The sequence below is a fragment of the Lepisma saccharinum genome (genome assembly GCF_977018435.1).
Source record: "Lepisma saccharinum chromosome 15 unlocalized genomic scaffold, izLepSacc3.1 SUPER_15_unloc_1, whole genome shotgun sequence".
NCBI lineage: Eukaryota > Metazoa > Arthropoda > Insecta > Zygentoma > Lepismatidae > Lepisma > Lepisma saccharinum.
Window position 1 is genome coordinate 1,315,760 of NW_028142892.1, and position 20,699 is coordinate 1,336,458.

The 20,699-nt window shown below is 37.2% G+C and overlaps 1 protein-coding gene across 1 annotated transcript in view; it reads left to right on the plus strand.

Moving 5' to 3' along the window:
* LOC145982226 (uncharacterized) overlaps nt 1–20,699 on the plus strand; it is a 119,690-nt gene that overhangs the window by 45,522 nt on the left and 53,469 nt on the right. Inside the window, exons 7-9 of the mRNA XM_083115796.1 lie at nt 4,631–4,717; nt 10,079–10,218; nt 14,284–14,438. Of these exons, the coding sequence (XP_082971922.1) occupies nt 4,631–4,717; nt 10,079–10,218; nt 14,284–14,438 (382 nt within the window). The remainder of the gene's footprint in view (nt 1–4,630; nt 4,718–10,078; nt 10,219–14,283; nt 14,439–20,699) is intronic.

A 20,699-nucleotide genomic window follows, 5' to 3' on the forward strand; every position in this document is an offset into this window, starting at 1 on the left:
GATGAAGGGGACTGCAGGACTGCAGCCGCCCCAAACAAATTATATTTTGTTGCCATTAGTGCAAAAATTAAATATTTATACTTCCGCAAATTTACTGCATCTCGTTGCACTGTTTGGCGCTTTCAAATTCATTTGGCGCGTGACAAGAGGCAAACTGGTATATGAAGCAGCTTCTCCCTCGGGGACTCCCAGTACATCTCCATGTTAACTCTAACGTAAGCACTGCTTCCACTTTCCTCCCTGCTAGGCCCTTGTAATGCTAAAAAAGTGGGCTGCTTTTAATGGAGTCCAATGTACGGTGCTGCTGCCAAGTGGTAGAAATTGAAAGCTGACACTGTGCATAAACATGACATTACCGAGAGAAACAGTGGCCAGCCATGTAACGCATCCGTTTCGCTTGTCAGTAAGTGCGTGATAGTGGCCGCGGTGGCTCAGTCGGTAACGTGTCTGACTACCATGCTAAAGGTCCTGGGTTCGATCCCCGGCTGGTTCAAATCTGGGAACTTTTCTAACGTTGGAAGTGGCCCCGGTGCCCACCCAGCATCGAATAACATGGGTGCCTGGGGGAAACCCTGGGGAATAAAGGCAGTCAGGGGCATGGTGCAGATCACATCACCCCCACTCACGACCGGATCAAGAAAGTGTGGGGCGTTACCCCCACACCGCCTATACGCCTTCATGGCGTGGTGCTAAGCACAGGGGAGCATTTTACCTTTTTTTAGTAAGTGCGTGATAGTTTAAGTTTTCGAAACGATTCAAAGAGTTATTTGTTTTCTGGCAGTAAATTATATAATCTGGTTTTCTGAATGGTAGATCGTATAAGTAAAAATGAATAATTCAATGAAAGACCGCCGCATTGGAGTTCATGTTCAAATAGTTAAGGTATTTTTTTTTTTAATGAATGCAGCCCTCCTAACAATAAGTAGCATGAGCCAGCACTGCATATGAACTCTCCAGCTTAACATTACCAGTGCGTAGTTATAGATCGGTCAATTCCTTGAACTCTCCAGCCTAACTATTGACTATTTTGGGGGGGAGCAGGAAAAGGTATTTACGAGTCCTTGCCTTCATTCATTCTCAACCAACAGGTTGTTAGTTGCCGTGGCTTGCCCCGAGTTGATACCTTCCTGGAGATGAGGCCTGCTCAAAAAATTAATTATAAATAGAAAAAAAATTAAGATAAATATTAAAAATTAATAATACAGTGTGCAACATGTTCTCAGTAGAAAACTTTGTATTTTGAAAAAATTCAACTGATATCTCTGTAAGAAAATAATTAGAATTTAAATTTTCTTGCTTTTAACGAAACAAAATTGTCAATTATTCTAGCAAAATTGATCATTTTTGCAATATATTTTCCAATTGTGAGAGATTATTCAACCTCCCGTGACCATTAATGTTCTCAGTTTTTAATTATTATTATTATTATTTCTATCTTTGCTAAAACTCCTTGCACAGAAGGCACTTGGGAACAGTTTCAAAACTAGGTCCATTTTGGGATGAGAGATGCCGAGTAGCATTTTGTAAATCAGATTTAATAGGTCAAAAGAGCTTTGGAGAGACAGGGACCCTTCTCTTTTCATAAAGATGGTGAAACTTGCTATTTTGCCCTGTATTTCAGTGGGATCAACATCCACACTGTTTTTTGTATTTCTAAAATTCAAGAAACCATTTTATTATTGAATCACTGCTACCTTTGTTGATTATATGTGTTCAGTTATTTATTAATTATAATAACTACAAAAATTACTATCATTAATAAAAATAATAATCAATTATTGCAAGAGTGTCTCGCATGTGTTTCATCATTCACTAAAACTCACAAAATTCATAATATATTTTTATTATTGCTGAGTCGATATTACTTTGAACCGATACCGATACTTGAAAATTGCAATAATTAAAATTTGTTCAATATATTGATCAATATTGGTGTGTAAAGCCCTCATCACATGGAACTGGAAAGGTATGCCCTAGTTGGCGCTGGACTGGCTATCAATTTGCTAGTTTTCGCCTCACACGATACTTATCAGCGTACTTGTCGATGGACTTTTGTTCTCATACAAGGGAAGTTGTAATGGCGGCCGCGTGAGATGTAAACAATGTATCACTTCACATTTTTAAAAGTCTATAACTATTCAACCGAATCGTATAAAACGTTATTAGATACAAAACAATGGCGCTGCTTAAATACATACTTTACAACATTTACTGTACACGTATGGAAGAATATTTTAGTTGTTTCAAATGTAAACACCGTGCACTCAGCATAGATGATGTAACTCAACGTGCCTTTCATGCTGTATACGTTATACATTGCTGGAGTAACACTTGGAAACCACAGACAAAAGCGCTCCTTTGCACACTCACAGATTATCTTCACATGGTGAAACTTTGCTCTGATTGGCTGTTCCACAGAATCCAGTCGAGGAAAGCAAGTAGCAATTAGAACATGTCCTATTCCTCCAAACCAGTCAAGCAGTCAGCCAGGCGGCCATGATTTCTACCTAGAAAGTTAGTTCAGTGCCAATTAGGGCATTCCTACTAGAAATCCAGTTCCGTGTGATAGGGGCTTAAGCATTCTTCTCCAATTACATGCTACAATTTACCAAGAAGTTTGCTTTAGAATATTTAAGAATTGCATAAGAATATTAAAATAGATGTTATGTAATCAAAAAATATAGTGTTTAATGCAAAATTGGTGCAAAAGAATAATAAAGTTTCAATTTTGCATAATTTCTAGGATAATTAGACCCTGCGATAGTGTTGCGCAACATTATTGCGGACCCCGTGAAAGACCAGATTGTCGGGAAAGTATCGGCTTGTATCGGCAGATGAATTCCAACCGATACCACTGATATTGGCCAATACCGATACATCGGCATCGCTCAGGCCTAATTTCTATTAATGCTTTTTAGTTTGTAGAATTGCACTTGTTTATTAAAAGTAATTTTGTTTTATGTGCAAACCATGCGTGACTTACGAAGGATTAACGACAATAATATTGCTGACTTAATGAATGACACTGATGGATAGACAAGTCATATTACCAGGGTGTTTGGGAAGAGCCACATAAGTCACAAACTATTGTTGTCTGTTGTCTTCATTTACATCACATTGAATCAATTAAAGAAAATGTTAAAAGTGTTACTTTATACAGAGGTTGTTTCCGATCTATGATTTCAAACTGCACCTACCTTAAGAGAAACCATGTCGCCACCATCAAGATTGATCTATTTGGTGTCCCTGCATCTTGGCAATTGCCTGAAAGCGAAGTTTCCACTGTAAGAGACTGGCACAAAGTGTAGTCGTGTCCAGCCTGGACCAGGCTTTCCATAGCCCTTCAATGATGCCGGATATCCTGTGAGACAAGGCTCGTTTCAGTAGGCTGAAGGCACAAAAGTCCATCGGTGAGGCATCAGGTGACTTCACTGGAATGTCTGTGAAAGGAATGGCACAAATTCCAGTATCTTCTCCCATTTGTTGGAGGAAGAGGTGGGTTAAGCGAAATGTGTGACTTGACACCTTGTCTTGATGCACCCACACACGATTCTGGTTTCTCCCGTAGAGATGGGGAATGTCGTGGCGATAAACGGATGTCAGGACGTTAGCCTGATAATAATCTGAATTAACCTTCTTATTTTTGGCAACACAATGTATGGTCAGCTTGCCATTGTACAAGTATCCAGCAATGATCATGAAACCTGTGCCAAAACTTTCCTTACATTCAGTGAACCATCTTTGAAAGTCCCTCGCACCTGTCAATCGATAAAAAATTGCACGTGGCTTGTGACAGTCATCAAGATAAACATGGGCCTCGTCCAATGTAACAACAAACTTCCACTTTTCACCTGACAGATGCCGCTCATAAAGCTTTTGGCAGTTGGTGCGACGTTCCTGGATGTGTTTTTGCAAGAGCTTATCAACATGCCCCTTGCGTAGCTTTTCCAAACCCAAATCACGGTGAACGAAGGTGTGCACTGTCTTCAGTAATGTTTGTAGCTGGTTCGCGATGCTTCTCTTTGTGGCTGGATTCTCCCTGGTGACCAGCAAACCCTGACTTCCTGAATTGTAGCTGATGTGCAGCTAATGGTAGGCCGGGGGTTGGTCTGTTTCTGCCCCACAGGAATCATCCCACGTCTTGCCTTACCTGCTCCTTTCAACACCCGTGAAATGCCATTTTTGAATCCACGCTCCTTGCACAGTTTTATAGTGGCAATATAATTGTAGTTTACATCGGAAAGTGCAGTTATGTAACCCTCCCAATATGCACTGATTTTTGGCAGCATTCTTCCCGATACACACTGACCACACCTGTCACGCACAGTCAATAGTCCACTACTGGCAGCTTCGTTCTCTTCCCGCTTGGTGGTTCTGCACAAGATGTGCAATTTCGTCACCATAGATCCTAAACAACCTCTGTATTGGGCGTGTGTAAATATTCTTAACAGATCCAACAAACAACTTTCTATTGTAAATATTTGACTAGTGCTTTTACCCAAACAGCCTAGATTTAATATACTTGTGTAATTTCAAAAAGGTATTTTTCAGAATTTCAACATTCTCTATTTTCATCTTAGTTCGTTGAACAAGTACATTTCTATAATACATAAACTATTGTTATTTACAGCCAGTTTACCAGAAAGGTGCCTGTTTGTGCCATTTATAATATGGTTTAACTTTTCACTGAATCCTACAATGGTTCTACTGAAAAAAGGTAATATTGTAATTTTTTCTGTGTCTGTCTCTCTTGTTACTAATATTATTTTCATGTCACCAATGAAACAACCATAATTTTTTATCTCTTAAGTGAATATGTTTCATATCAATCTTTCATTAAGCTAATAGATCTTTCATAGTTTGGCACGATAAACATGGATAAAGTATTATGTAGTTAAAGTTTTGTATTTCCACATTGTAGTTTTTATTAATTGTCCAGTTAATTTTGAAGAACTGCTGCCTTCATTAGAACAGGTCAAGGCATGTAGGATGCTGTACGATCTCTGTCCTAGATGCAGAAACTCTTTGCAGTTCAGTGATACAAGTTCTGCATCACCACATTTCTGACCCTATGAGGTACGGAGAATATCAAGACAATATTTTGTTGGCAAACTTAAAAAAATTGACATGTTCCTTTTCCTGAAAGTTCACTGAATACAGAAACTGTACAGTTGTGTACTTATATTTTTCTTCACTTCACTTTTTTGCATCACTGTGCAACATCGATCATTCATTTATTTTCTCAACAACATATTATGTTTATTAAAATTTGCATATATCAATGACGGTCCAAGGGGTTGTTGATGAGCTTCATAACCCCCTTTCAGCCTGGTATTCCTGGAAAAGAACCAAAAGACAGGAAAGATGGTAAAATTAAGGCGGTCTACTAAAAGAAGTATATGGACCCCCCCCCCCCCTCCTCCGTTCGAAAATCCTAGTCACACCACTATATAATGTACAGTGTTAGACTAAAAGAAATAGTTTACACACTTTATGAATTGAAATTTGTTTGTTATATCAGAAAGCATTTAGTACTGTTGTATAGAGAAAGTTTTCAAGTTTACGAAGTCCACTTTTCCTTTGTCTTTCTGACGTCAGCATCACATGAGCACCCTTGACGTAAGCCAAGCAGTATGGCAGGTGGAGAAGGCTTTCTGCATGAATGAATTTGCAAGAACAAATTCTGTTACTATCGTGGAGCGTCGTTTAGAATACTGTATGGCAAACAACCACCCACGAGGCAGTCAATCTACGATTGGAGCAAGAAATTTAAGGAAACGGGTTGACTGTGCAAGGGGATAAGTCCTGGGACATGAGAAGTGGAATATCGCGTTTATATCTGTCATGTTACAAAAGGGTCACACACACAGAACACTTGTAACTTACCAATGTAATCTTCAGGATATACTCTTCAAACCATGTAAGTATGTCAGCCCTATTATTTAAACTCTTCTTTCTGTAAAACTTTGAAAGTGTCTATTTCATTAAGGCTAACCCAGTATATTTAAAATGTGATTATACATCAACGCATCGTAGAGAATTACACTTAAATTTTGACTTGAAGACATAATAAACCACCAAGATGTATATGAATAAAAATTTTGAACATACCCCAACAGAAAGTCATGGTTCTTCACTGACCTTAGCAGGTACCCACCTTGTTGGACAGTGAGGCAAAATTTAGTTAGTGATGGGGGTAGTAGTCAGATTAATCGTGGGAAGGCTATATCTGGGGCTCCAATTATTAGAGGTACTAATCAGTTTCCAAATCCCCCAATTATAATAGGTATAACTATAAAGAAAATTATGATAAATGCATGTGCGGTTACAATTACATTATAGATTTGATCGTCTCCAATTAAACTTCCAGGTTGACCTAATTCTATACGAATTAGAATACTTAATGATGTTCCAACCATTCCTGATCATACTCCGAAAATTAAATATATTGTACCAACACTGCTTATTGCCCAATGCAACATGTTTTGTTTTCATGTTTCTAATAAATAGAAGAGAATTATGAGAACTTGGCTGGTACACTGAGAACAAAAGGAGTGCATACATAACAAGCAACCCATGCCAGGAAAACACATGCACATCTACATTGTAGCGAAAGTGCACAAAATCCTGCATACAACTGGCACCTGTCAGCAGTTGTTGGAATTATTTATAAGAAGGTGATTGACAGATCAAGTCACTTTGCTTTGAAGGGAAACATCAGATTATGCATTGTGCAACAGTATCCCACAACTGAAAATTTCCCGAATTATTCCGTTCCACAAAGAGGTAACTTGTGTTAATAAAGAGTGATCCTTTAAAATTTATCGGACAATGAATAAAAACAGCAAGACAGAAATATGAAACTTTCATATCAAATTGAATTGCTGATGTATTTATTTTATTATTATCTATTCCTTGAATGTTAAAGATGGGAGATGGAATTATATAAAGGGTGGTGCAAGAGTCATCATCCTATTTGAACTGACCTTTATTTTGACATCTTGTTGTTTATATCGGTAGTGTTTTGTCAGTTAAATAGAAGACACTCACGAAATTTATTGTGTGCGAAAATGAATAAGTATAAAAATTGGCGGAATTCTTACCTCTCTTTAATAAATACATATGTGAAATTTAATTAAGGAGATTTAAGCTAGAATAAATCTTTAATTTAAGTTATAAAGAGAGGTTCTTATTATTACATAATATGTACTATATTAAATTAAACTATAATTAGAAACTAAACCTTCCAGCAACTAAAGGACAATATTCAGCATGGAAATAAAAACATTCACCGCAGATTCTTTCCAATGCAAGAAAAAGAGCTCAAATTTGCATCAATTCGAATGGTGGTCATTTATTGGGTGTTATCTTTAAAAATTGAGGACATAAAACTTACAAGTATCAATAAAAGTTTAACACAAATAACCTACTTTCTTTAATTTAAAACCCAAGCTATAGGCTAAGAAAATCAGCTGATGATTTTTATTCCACCTTGTATATTATTTGTATTTTTGATTGGTTTCTGATTTTGATATAATACTAATTACTAGTTTTATTATTATTACGTTGATAACAAAAAGTCCACCTGACTTCTAGAAGTTACAAGCAACGATCTTGGTTACAAGGACCATTCACTGTCGGCCATGTTGCCGTTAACAGTGGTGCCAGTTCCTTCTGTCTGAAGGCATTGTTCAGTGCACACATATTACACCTGCGGTGATAGCCGCTCCATCTCCTGTATCCTACTTGGTCCATTCTTCTACTCTAGTCTCTGCTGGTGTGTATTGATTTGTTGTAGTGATATAACTATGTTTACTGTGTTTGGTAGGGGATTATTATTATTATCTGGTCTAATTAAGGTAAGGGTAGGAGCCAATTTTGAGTATAATTTGAAGAAAATTGTTGCATTATCTAAGACAATTAGGACTAATAATGTTAACATTATCTATGCGACTGAAGGAATTGTCATTTTTTCATCTATTAACACATACTATATTTAAATCTTTATTATTTTTATATGCTGGGGAAGTAATTAATGTTGTGGGGGATATTCAAGATATTCGATGTATGGGGGCTTAGTTAATAAAATACCTATACAGTTGAACCTGAGTTATACATACGTATGTCAAGGTGAAGAGAAAATAATACATATAACTGAGAATTACTTACAAATTAGATTTAGATACCATGTCATATTTAAAATACTGTAATTGTATCTATTTTGAGGAACAAGGTATGCATATTATTTTTGTCCCAAAGTGGTAAATTAACAAATCTAAAAGTTAGATTCTAAAGTTTTATGTGGATTAGGATCCACTTCCCATATAAATTTTACTCTCTGGTCAAACACATAATAACCATTAAAAGAAAAGATACAATCCTCCCTCCACCCATTCCACCCATTCAAATAACAGAAACTACGCCACACAAAGCAACACTAAAAATATTTCACTTTTGCTCTATCTTGTGATCATTAATATGTCCCAACCCCCCAACTACCACCTGACAATGCTACCTAATGACAGAAAGCAGAAAGTACAGCAGACAACACAAGCCAGGAAACACACACCAGCACCACCAAGTGGGAGAAAATGTAACCACTGCCACCTGGGAATATGAAGTGACATGCTACCATCTCCGCTCCAGATGCCATTCCCTTAGTGAATGAGGGCAGTGAGCCTTCAAAATTAATAAGAAATAACTATCCAATTGTGCAATGTGGAAACACAAAACTTCACATGTGTAATACAGAAGGTTGTTCGCTTTATATCCAACCATTTTCGATTCGGTGCTGCCACCTGGCATATCATGCTGGAACTATGGGTCTGCTGGCGGGAGCAGTGTTGTGTCTGACCTTGTAGGTGCGTGAGTGTTGGTAGTGAATGTTATCAAATGGCGCCGAAAATCAACCGGTATTGGGAGGGTTACGTAATGGCCCTTTTCCATGCTAAGTTTTCATACGTATGCATTGTGAAACAGTGTCGGGAGAATGGGTTAACACTCGGGGTGACTACTGCAAAAGCTATTGTGGCCCGTTACACACAACAGGCTCTCCTTGCGAAACATTCACCCATGAAAACCACCAGGAGAAGGACTGCAAGCAAAGTGTCACTGCTGGTGGTCACATTCGGGCGATCACATTCCATGACATTAACGGCATGGGGCGCAGCAACTTTGTTCGTCAGTCCAGGGAAAATTCCCTCGTGGCTTTATGATTGTGACGGGATTCAGATATGAGGGTAAGTTGATGATACGCAAGGTGGATAAAAACGTGAAGGTGAATGCCAGAGACTTCCAAGACTCCATTCTGACACCTATCTATTGGAGAGACATCCCACAATTGTATGGAATGGACGCGAACCAGGTGATCATCCATATGGACAAGGTTTCGAGTAATACCACCAGAACATCACTATGTTTTTATCAGGAAATGGCAGAGGAATTAGGAATTCATGTCATTCTGTTTGAAGACATTCCTGTGAAAAGCCCAGATGCCAGTCCAATGGATTTTTGCGCATTTGGACTGTTGAAACGACATCTTCAACATCGCCGCCCGCGCACCCTGGATGGTCTCTGGAAAGCTTGCAGGGAGGAGTGTGACAGAATTACCATGCCTGTCCTGCGCCGGAGCTTGCTGCAATGGAAACTGCGATGCCGGACGATAGTCCACAATGCTGGGGGTCCAATAGAACATGATTGGTGGTGGCGGCGCAGTATCTCTTAAGGTGAGTACCCGTCAAAAATGGTCGGATATAAAGCGAACAACCCTGTACTAATACTTCATCAAACAACTCATGCAAGTTTACTTATGGATGAACTGTAATGTTTCAGTTTGAATTTTTTTGGTCTGTTTTGGCTTTCATATATCAGATTTATAGGTAGAAATGTTAAAAGTCTGCAGACCACATCATTTTTTATCTTAATTTATGTCAATTTTATTAATATGTAATTACAGGCCAGTATTCACTATCGCATGAATAAATCAAAAGTACCAACCCTTACCCTGAATCTACCTATGCCTAATGTTGAAGATGTTAATGCTGAACAATTTAAGATGTTTTAACATTGTACATTTCAGCAATGGTCATGAATTCGTCATTCTATGATTCTCTGTGTCCCTCCACTACATGGAACTCCCCTTCTACTCTTGTGCGACTCATCTGGAACAATACATTGCTAACTTCATTTCTGAACAGATTACTGAACAAGATTTATCAGGTATGTTTAGTTACTTTGTTATTGATAGAGCTCAGATTTCTAGGCAATATAAACTGCCCAATGTGTGAAAATAGGCACTAAGAATAAAAACTGGCATTCACTTTCAATATTGTAAATAATGATAGGCCTGAAATTAAAATTCACTCATCCAAAATTTAGTACTTCCATATCATGAACAACTGTAATTTCATTTTCCATGCAGATTATTGTGTAGTAATTGTGTAATTTTTTTTTAACGAACAATATTACAGTCGAACCATGATTTTATGTTTTCAGGGGATAAAGCTGGGAAAAACTTTAAAAAATGTAAAATTGAAGAACATTTTATGAAATTTTGCAAAGTTTGATTCAATTTATAATATTGGAAAATGTAAAATCCGAAACATAAAATTGGTGTTCCATTGCATATGTTTACACATTATTTATTCATTTTTTATTTTTTTTTAAAATTATGTCTTCCAACCTGAAATAAGATAAAAATGTTATATTGTTGAACAACAAGTGATCTACATCCATGATGATGGGCTGTTCACAAAGGAACAGGCATGCCTGGGTTAGGATTCAAACCTGGAATCTCTGTTGTCAAGATTGAGGGTTGATCATTCAATGCAGTCTGTCACAGGAGCAGCTAAAAGGCAAAAATAGTGACGGATGTTCTTCCTCTATAAGTGCACGAGCATGAACTTTGTTTCTAGTTACCATCTACAGTCCTCTTCCGTGGAGTGGCGGCTATCACACCGGGCAGCAAGAGCACGTCTGCCTGCAAACTGGATGCTACATCCTCATAAATGGAATCGCTGGCTATGTAATGAAATAAGCTTGTACAATTACATGGACAGTTAAAATTAAAATGAGCACGTACCTTGTTGCAAGAGGTATTGGAAATGATGTCCTCCTGCTTCCACACATTTACGGCAATTTTTAAGGAAACTTTCACTCTCACGTATCTTCAATTTCTCTCTTGATATTTTCTTTCAATTCTTCTAATGCGGCCATGTCAAACTCAATTTGTGAGTAGGGCTGCATAATGATAATGTCAAAACCCTCCGGGCCGCACATCTAGAACCAATCCCTTGAAGTCCAGAAATAAGTGGTTTGACCCTTAGGGGGGATTCCAATGATTATTATTGCAGCATCGATATGTAAATTATATATAGACCTCCCCCCACTTGCCATAAATTAGCAACCGCAAGGGGATGCAAAAATCAGGAGGAGGAATTTGTTTCATCTACCCTCACATATCACACTGTATCTGAAGATTACATGATTATGTGTGTGTGTAATTGTTGTGAAAATCATTTTATTTAATATCCTTGCATGTTTTATTGAAATAAAATCAAACAAACATATTTTCATGGTGATAATATTTTACGTTAATTTTGAGTATAAATTGGTTACAATTGTGCAAACATTTTTGCAAGAAACTGTGATGAATTTTAGTTTCGTTTCCCATAGATTTCACAGTTTTTTTTTTTTAAAGTAGCTTCTCAAAGGTCTGCAATAGGATTTTTGTGAGCATGAAACTCTTAATGCAGACAACTAATGTTTGTTGTTTTATTAATCTTCATTGTAGAAAACAACTTTTCACCAAGGCAAGTGCAACCAAAATTAATAAAATTTCTGCAACAAAATAGCTTGTTCGAGGATACTGCTGTGGGAGATATAGAAAAATCAAGTAAAGCCCACCTCACGATATTTGTCTTTCAATTCGAGTTGCACTGTAATTCAATAAGTTCCATTCGAAGGTCAGGACTTTCACACGCATCATCAAAAGAAAAGGGAGCAGAGCAGTGAACAAGAATATTGCCCTTTGCACCCTCTGAGGTCTTGATACCCGTTTCCAAATTCATCAAGTAGTAATTTTACTGTGAACAAATATTCCTGGTATTCCTGGGACGTTGGGAAGGACAAATTATAACTTCATAAAAAAGTTATTATAAGATATAGGAAAGCTGTAACTTTGCAAAATGACCTCTACTTCCTTCAAAATATCAGCTCTTGTGTCACAGGGAGGAATCATTCAAGTAGTTTTACTGCCATATTGAGATGAGAATCACATCCATGAATGAAGAGAGAGAACTGAGCTACCTGACAGATGTCTGTACTTTCACATATTGTGGGTGAAGAGGCAACAACAACACGAACAATTTTCACTTTTAATAGTTCGTTGAATAAGTCATCAATCCCCTCCTCGAATGTATTTCTGACTTTTTAATTTTTTTATTAGCGTCACTTTTCAGTCATGTTTGGCTAATGGCGACGATGGTGATGAGTGATGATATGATGAAATTGATGAAGGGACACATACAAAGAACACCCATGCTCAGGCCAGGATTCAAACCCGCAACCTCTGGTGTCATAATGGGCTGTGCTAACCACTCTGCCACAGAGGTTGGAAATTTATTTTGTGATAAGGAAATAGATCTAGAATGTGTATGGGGCCCAACCCCCACATCCCCTAACTGTTCCTTCATGGCACGGTGCTAATGCGTAGAGAACTTTACCTTTACTCCCAGAATGTTTAGTTTAGGTAGTATCCATGGACCAGTCAGTGAAAGTTCAATTTGTGTTTGAATTTTTTGAAGTTCACTTTGTAATTTACTCTGATAAATTCACTTTTTATTTTTCCGCTCAAATTTTCTTCACGATCGATTTTGCCACCTGTCTGGTGGCTTTGTCAGGCATGTGCTGTCTTGCTGCAGCCTTTGTTACTTCTTCCGCTTGTGTAGCACCAAAAACCTCGATGCGTGGCAAAAGAAGGAAGCACTACCCGCACACTGGAATGTCGGAAAGTGAATGGACTGCTTAACTAGCACTGCCATGAACGCAAGTGGAAGAAGGAACCATGCCACCCGCAGCAAGACAGTACATGCCTGACAAAGCTGCCAGACAGGTGGCAAAATCGATTGTGAAGAAAATTTGCACGGAAAAATGAAAAGTGTATGAAATCTTTTGAAATATGAAAATGAAAACAGATATCTTTACATTATTATTATTATTATTATTTATTAGTATTATTATTTATTTGTTCAGCACAGGATACATTTCCCAATTATGTTGAACATAATACACTGTGAATAAATATCAAGATAGAAGAGAGAAAAAAAATAATACATGAAAGTATGAACGTCTATGTACACAATATTTACATCAATTTATGAACTTATTGTTGTGATTATCTTTTTTTCAGCACACTACGTGAGTCTGTGAACATATGAAAGTATACAGTTTTTAATAGTTCATTCACCGTGTCCTGCATGCGCACTGCAGGTAAAACCTATGCGTGTTGACCCTTGACCTCTCCAGAATAATTTTCGGTTTCTTGCACTGTGTCGGCCTTCATTAAAGTTTATACTTTCTAACAGTGCAGTTCACTCATAGCCGTGATTGATCAGTTTCTGTAAAAAAAATGACATCACTGAGGACTTCTGTTGAACGAAGTTTCCAGACTGAAATGCTTGCATAAAGATGTATAGTTCTTTTTGTGATATTCAATGTTCACCTTGAAGCACAGCCATTTCACAAACTGCCTTTGGACGCTCTCCACTTCCTCTTGCCACGTTTTGTACTGTGGATTCCATATGGGACTGCAGTATTCCAGTACTGGACGAACGAATGTGACGTATATTTTTACAAAAAATTAAACAGAAAATTTCTTCTAATGAAACCAACTAGCTTTATACACCTTTTCACCAAGGCTTGATAATGGGTGTTGAACGACAGGTCAGATGTGAAGTGGACACCGAGGTCAACAACTCTCGTACGCCTCATCGTCGAGCTGCCAATTTTGTGTACAGATGGAATAGAATAATCAGGACTGGACGTAGAGTTTAAAATGAGATCCAAATCACTGTGCCTCAACCAGGCATTGAACCCAAGACCCCTTCAACATCAAAAGTTGACTATGTTAACGCTACACCACCAAGGAGGCTCAATTGAATATCAGAATTAGAATTAGTACTTTAACCATTGAAGAGTTGTCACATTATAGTCTACTTCATGTGAATTGTAACTTGCATTGTTTGAAGGTGTAATTCTGAATAAACTTGTTCTTTTTATTTTCAGTTTGAATTTGTTTTTCTCCCTTTGTGCCTGTATCCTGTCAGAAGTGAAATATTCCACTTGGTGCAGATGCTCTTTGATGTTGTCAAGGAGGCCAAAATGCTCACTCAATGTGCTATTGTGATTGGAGATGAGATGCAGACTCAAGACGGTCAGAGGTAAGGTGGGATTCACTTCTCAGTTTGTTAGCAGATATATGGGACTCCCCGATGGCGCAGTGGTACCGTCATTGCCTTGTAATCAAGGGGTCCCGGGTTCGATCCCCATGGAGGCACATAGTGGTTCGATCCCCATGGAGGCACATAGTGGTTCGGATCCCACTTTAAACTGTAGGTCCAGTCCCAATTAGCCTTATTGTGCATAAAGTCGACTTAAAACACCAAATCAATCAATGTTAGCAGATATGTATGTCTAAGGGAGCTAATTTTCGCAATCACACATTTTCTGGATACCCAGTCAAAATGATGTATTAATCTGGGCAAAATGAATTTCAAATAATATATTAAGAGGTTCAGAGTAAAAAAAAAAGAAAAAAAAAGTAAGTTTTGTTGGCACAACATATAACGAAAATGAAAAAGATGTGAGATGCAGACAGCGAAACTAAATATCGAGAAGGCAGCGTGGTCAACCAATTCAGTTAATCCATCTCACTAATCAACTTCGTAAATGCCCTCAGCTAAATCTGAAGTCCTGACTGGCACATCATTTTATGTATATACCTGTCTGGTGCGTAATGTTAAACAATCAGAATTCAAATTAAAGTGTTATCACAGTAGGAAACTACTGTTATCTGATGAAAAGGAAATATTAACTTACATTTGCTAAGGAATAGCATTTATGCTGAAGCAATTATAAGTAATTTTATGCAAAATATATTGTAAAAGAAAAAGAAAACTTAAACTTACATCATCATCAAATTATACACAGGTTATCAAGACCATTATCACATATAAATGTAATTGGAATTAAGAAAATATTTCTTTATTATTTCCTCTTGAGATAGTGTATGTCTTTTTCATATATTTTTGCATGCATCATCTCTAATTTGAGTATACTCAATATGCCAGTTTCTTCACTCAGTTTTTTTAGAAGATGGCTTCCATCCTTTAATTTTAAAAAATCCACCTTCATTAAATCACATCCGAAGTGTAGAAGATATAGGTACCACTTTATGTTTTACACCTCAAACCATCCATTTGAGGTATTGCATTATTCATATGCTTCCTTGATAATGCAGATGAAAGCAGATAACAACTTCCTGCTTGAAATTGAACTTGGCCCTTTTCACATATCCTTGGTTTATATCACAAGTTCCAAATCTTTTATAAAAGATTATACCATTTTCAAAGTACTTTCAAGATTCGGTTATGTGAAAAAATGTGCATATATAGTTTAAACAAACTATTTAAGATTAACTTGCAAAGTATAATAGGTAAGGATGTCGAATGGACCCTTCTTAATAGAAATATCTATGATACATCGTTGGAAGGGGTATGAATCAAGGATTCCAGAAATGTAAAATTTTAGGTGAGGAAACAATTGGAAGTGGGTAAAAAGTAGTATTAATTGCCCTCCGATTCTGGGTTCTGCCCCTGGGGTAATTGACCTACGACCCCACCTTTTTCTATAGAGTCCTTTTGAATAAAAACATGAAAAAATAGGAATGAAAACACGATTTAAAAAAATATAATCCTAGTGGAAATTTGCATATACAGGTGGTTTCCGGGCTAATGATACAAACTTTCAGGGATGATGGAGAAGGGCACATGTATCAATTTGAGATACTTAGTCGAAAGTTATAAGCAAAAATCGGTGTAATAAGATGTGATACTTTTATTACCTGCACAAGTTTCACAAGCTGCTACATTCACAACAGTTGTTCAAAGTGGCGTCCCCCGGCTTCACTGCAGGCACGACATCCTCGCACAAAGTTCTGGCATACCCGTTGGAACAACCCCGGGGTCGTTCGAACAATGTCACAGGAAGTGAGACTGCAGAGGATCTTCTCGCAAGAATTCTCGCTGTCTGGGTACTCCAAAACTTTCTGCGACGATGTCATGCCTGCACTGGGACACCACTTCGAACAACTGTTGTGGATGTAGCAGCTTGTGAAACTTGTGCAGGTAATAAAAGTATTACATCTTCATACACAGATTCTCGTCTATAACTTTCGACTAAGTCGTTTCCGGACCAGGGTTCCTTATCTCAAATTGATACATGTGCCCTTCTCCATCATCCCTGAAAGTTCGTATCATCAGCCTGGAAACACCCTGTATATTCATATTGAAAACCAAAGTTAGACCTGGCAATACTGTGTGTTTATAACGTGGATTAGGTTCAAGGAAACCAACTATGGCAAGTAATGTAGTAGTATTTTTTTTATTATTTCATAGAAATGTAACTTCAAATTTAGAAATGCACAGTGGCAATTCGAAGTGTTAAATATGTACTATTAGCGTGGAATATTTTTTTTACTTTCAAGTGGTAAAACACAAGGGTCGATTGTGCAGTCTAGCCAAAATTCAATATTTGTACAAAATATCAATCCATCACAAATTGCCACATTTGTACTTATCCTTTTGCCATCTTGAGATCCTTTTAAAAGTCGCAGACCACTAGTCTCAGAGAAACTAGTACATGAAAGATTTTTAGCATGTCATCTTGAATTGTTTTTGTTTTATATTTTTGTCAATAAGTGCTTAACAGTTTGTGAAGTAATGTACATATTTGCTCTGTTACAGCTATTTTGCAATATGTATAATAATATACTTATCTAGTGATTACAATTAACGTTTTTTTTAAAGTTGATACAAATTACCAAGAATGATATCATACTCATATTATACACTGAACAATTTTAAAGAGTTGACCTTTGTATATAAACCTTGATGCCAATGCAAATGTACACATTTTCAATAAATTTAATTATAAATTAGAATGTATCTTGTGTTACTTGTCTGAAAGAACACATATGATTGAACATTTTTGTTTTTCATATTAGTCAAAAATAACTGTTATGAATATGAATACAAAATATTGCACAATTTGAAAATTTTGTCATGATATACAAATTGGCTTTTTTAACCATTATATTGAAAAACACTAAGTTGCTGACCAAGGAAGTTTAAATTGGACATTATTTGAGGCTGATGAGGAAGATCATATTTAATAAATTTAGTTTAAATAGTAATTTCAGACACTTAATTGCAAAACTCAATATGCTGACCAAGGCAGACATTTATTTTATTATAAAACATAAACTGAACGTAACGTTTCAACCTTCTAGCAAGGTCTTCTTCAGACTCTGTACCAAGTACAAATGTAACAAGGTACAAAACAGGACGATATATATACACACAAACATTACTCCTCTCCAGACTATTAGAAAGTTGTTCTGGAACATTCTAGCAGGTGGCTTTCCCTTGTCAACTGTACTTTCACCTAAAAGACTAAAATATTTTCTTCCATCTGGAATGTGGTTGGACTCTTTATATCATGCTCTTTTTCCTTCATTCTTCTTCCTTCTTCTCTCCTCTTTCTCTCTTGTCGTTTCCACTCTTTCTAACGCCTTCTTCCATTCTTTGTTTATCTTCAGTCCCCCATTCCAGTTCATTGTGTCTTCTTCACCTTTCTTCTCTATTTCCTTGGCCTACTTCTATTTTCTCACAAGTATTCTCTTCTCTCTTCCTATCTGCTTAGCCTCATCCCACTCTACAGTATGTCATGTCCTGTTTCTCTCGTGTGTTTAAATATCGCATTTCTCTCTCTCTTAAGTTGTACATCATTCCTATGTTGTTTCAACCTGTCTTTCAGCCTCTTTTTCGTTTCTCCTATGTACACACTCTGACACAGGGACTGCAGTTGAAACCTACTTTCAGTTTCAGTTTCAGTTCGGCTCGGAATGAAACATTACGGTTCACTTTCAGTTCTCGAACTGAAACTGGAATGAAACCGGAGTATATATGTCCGAACCAGAACTGGAATGATCTGGGGTTGTAGTTTCAGTTCGGCCCGGAATAAAACCTTTCGGTTCACTTTCAGTTCTCGAACTGAAACTGGAATGGAACCGGAATATATATGTCCGAACCGTAACTGAAATGATCTGGGGTTTTAGTTTCAGTTCGGCCCAGAATGAAACCTTTCGGTTCACTTTCAGTTCTCGAACTGAAACTGGAATGAAACCGGAGTACATATGTCCGAACCGTAACTGAAATGATCTGGGGTTTTAGTTTCAGTTCAGCCCAGAATGAAACCTTTCGGTTCACTTTCAGTTCTCGAACTGAAACTGGAATGAAACCGGAGCATATCTATCCGAACCGTAACTAGAATGATCTGAGATTGTACGTCTAGTTCGGCCCGGAATGAAACCCTTCTGTTCGTTTTTTAGTTCTCGAACTAAAATTGGAACGAAACCGGAGTATATCTACCCGAACTGTAATTGGATGGTCTGAACTTTCATTTCCAGTTTGGCCCGGAATGAAAGTTTTCAGTTCAGTTTCAGTTCTCAAACTTAAACCGTTTCCAGACCCAAATGTTAAGGATCTGGGCGCATTTTGCTATGTTTGAGATTGAGAAAAATACTGAGGAATTTTATACATTATTTTCATTTAAGAACTGTATCTCACATTGTACTGACAATTGTACTTTCTTGTAATTATCTGTGAAATGAAAACGAAAAGTTTATATGAATCTGCCGCGTCACTTTTACCTCAGTTGATTCAGTTCAAAATGGCATCAAACAATGGGATGAAAATTAAGTGTGAAAAAAGTTACGTATCTTCATTACAGTAACCAAATTGTAGTTAATCAAACATACATTTCTGAAAGTAGCGTATGACATCACAGTACAGATAGTAGTTAAACAAATACATTTATGAAAGTAGCGTATGTCATCACAGTACAGCAACCAAATTGTAGTTAAAAAAACAGATACAATTCTATGTGAGCTGTGGCTAGCTTCATAAGTGTGTCCATTTTCGTGCAAAACTACATCAATAAGATTAATACACATTAGATTTTTCTATGGCAGCAAATTTTCCAATTCATGGAAAATGGCATTTACTCTTTTGTATGTAATTACATAATTTTGTTAGGTTTTCTGAATTCCTGAAAATAGAAAATTAAAATAAAATAGTGTATGAACTGTTAATTTATGAAAAATGCAATAAGCATCTATCCTCGATGGATATTTACCACACCTACAAATAACCATGGATTAAAGAAAAAGCACTTAAAAATATGCTTCACAAACTTTGGTTGATTGTAAATGATTGTAAATGATACATGTCATAATTTTGTAGTACGAGTTTCTCCTCCTCGTATGTAACATTTGCACTTTAACAGCTATTATTTAAATTTTGAATAAAAAAGGAAATTAGGTCATACATAAATCTTACAATGTTAATCTTTTAAATGTCTTTCCAAACGAGAATTATGAAAAACGACAGCACACATGTGAGCATGAAAGACAACGACTATTCACCTTCCTCCTCGACGAACTCGTAAACACTACTGGAGCTAATAGAGGAACTGAAAGAATTTTCATCTTGGTTTAAGGCTGGCAAGTGCTGATCAGAACGCTTTTGGAATAAAGCATTCGTCCGCAAGACCATGAGATCATCAAGTTTTGGAGAGGAAAGGTTGTACCTCAAATCTGACATTACAAACTTCACACTTGAGAACAACCGCTCCACGCTTACCTGGATGACTGGTGCAGCCAAAACCACCGGTGTCGGGAAAAATGCGCCCGGGAAAAGTGCTCTGTCGCAATAAAAGTGGGAAAAATGCGCTCTCCCGAGAGTAACCACAATGAAAAGTGGGAAAAATGCGCCTTGCACTTGCCTTCCCCAGTTACCCATTGAAAGAAAATGTATTGTGGTTTAAGACGACAGTGTGTCGATCAAACTTCTTTCGTGACCGCAGAACCAATGACCACGACTTGGACAATGCCGATATGAGAATTGTTTCTTGAATTGCGCTGCAGCTGTGGTGAAAAACACGATTTTAATGTGGATTTGATTAATATCTTGCATGAACAGGGTTATTTATAGTACCTGGATTTAAACAGTTTGATGGCATGGCAGTCGGGTAGGAGGCCACGTGATTGGTTGGGAACGGGAATACAATGTGATGTAAGGCACTGTTGGAAAATACATACTTCCTGTTCCCTTCCTACAGGTGGTGACGCAATAGAAACTGGACCGGACGGATGCAGTGACTAGTGAGTCACCTACTGACTAGTTGAATCAACAATGTTATTTTTTTATGTTGTAACAATATTACATTTATTTTGTTATAATTGAAATCTGGGCTATAAAATATGAAAAAGGACACCAAACACGACCAAGATATACGAATTACAAACATATTGCCACTCAGAAGTAATAACTACGTATCCATATTATTATGAGCGTATTGGA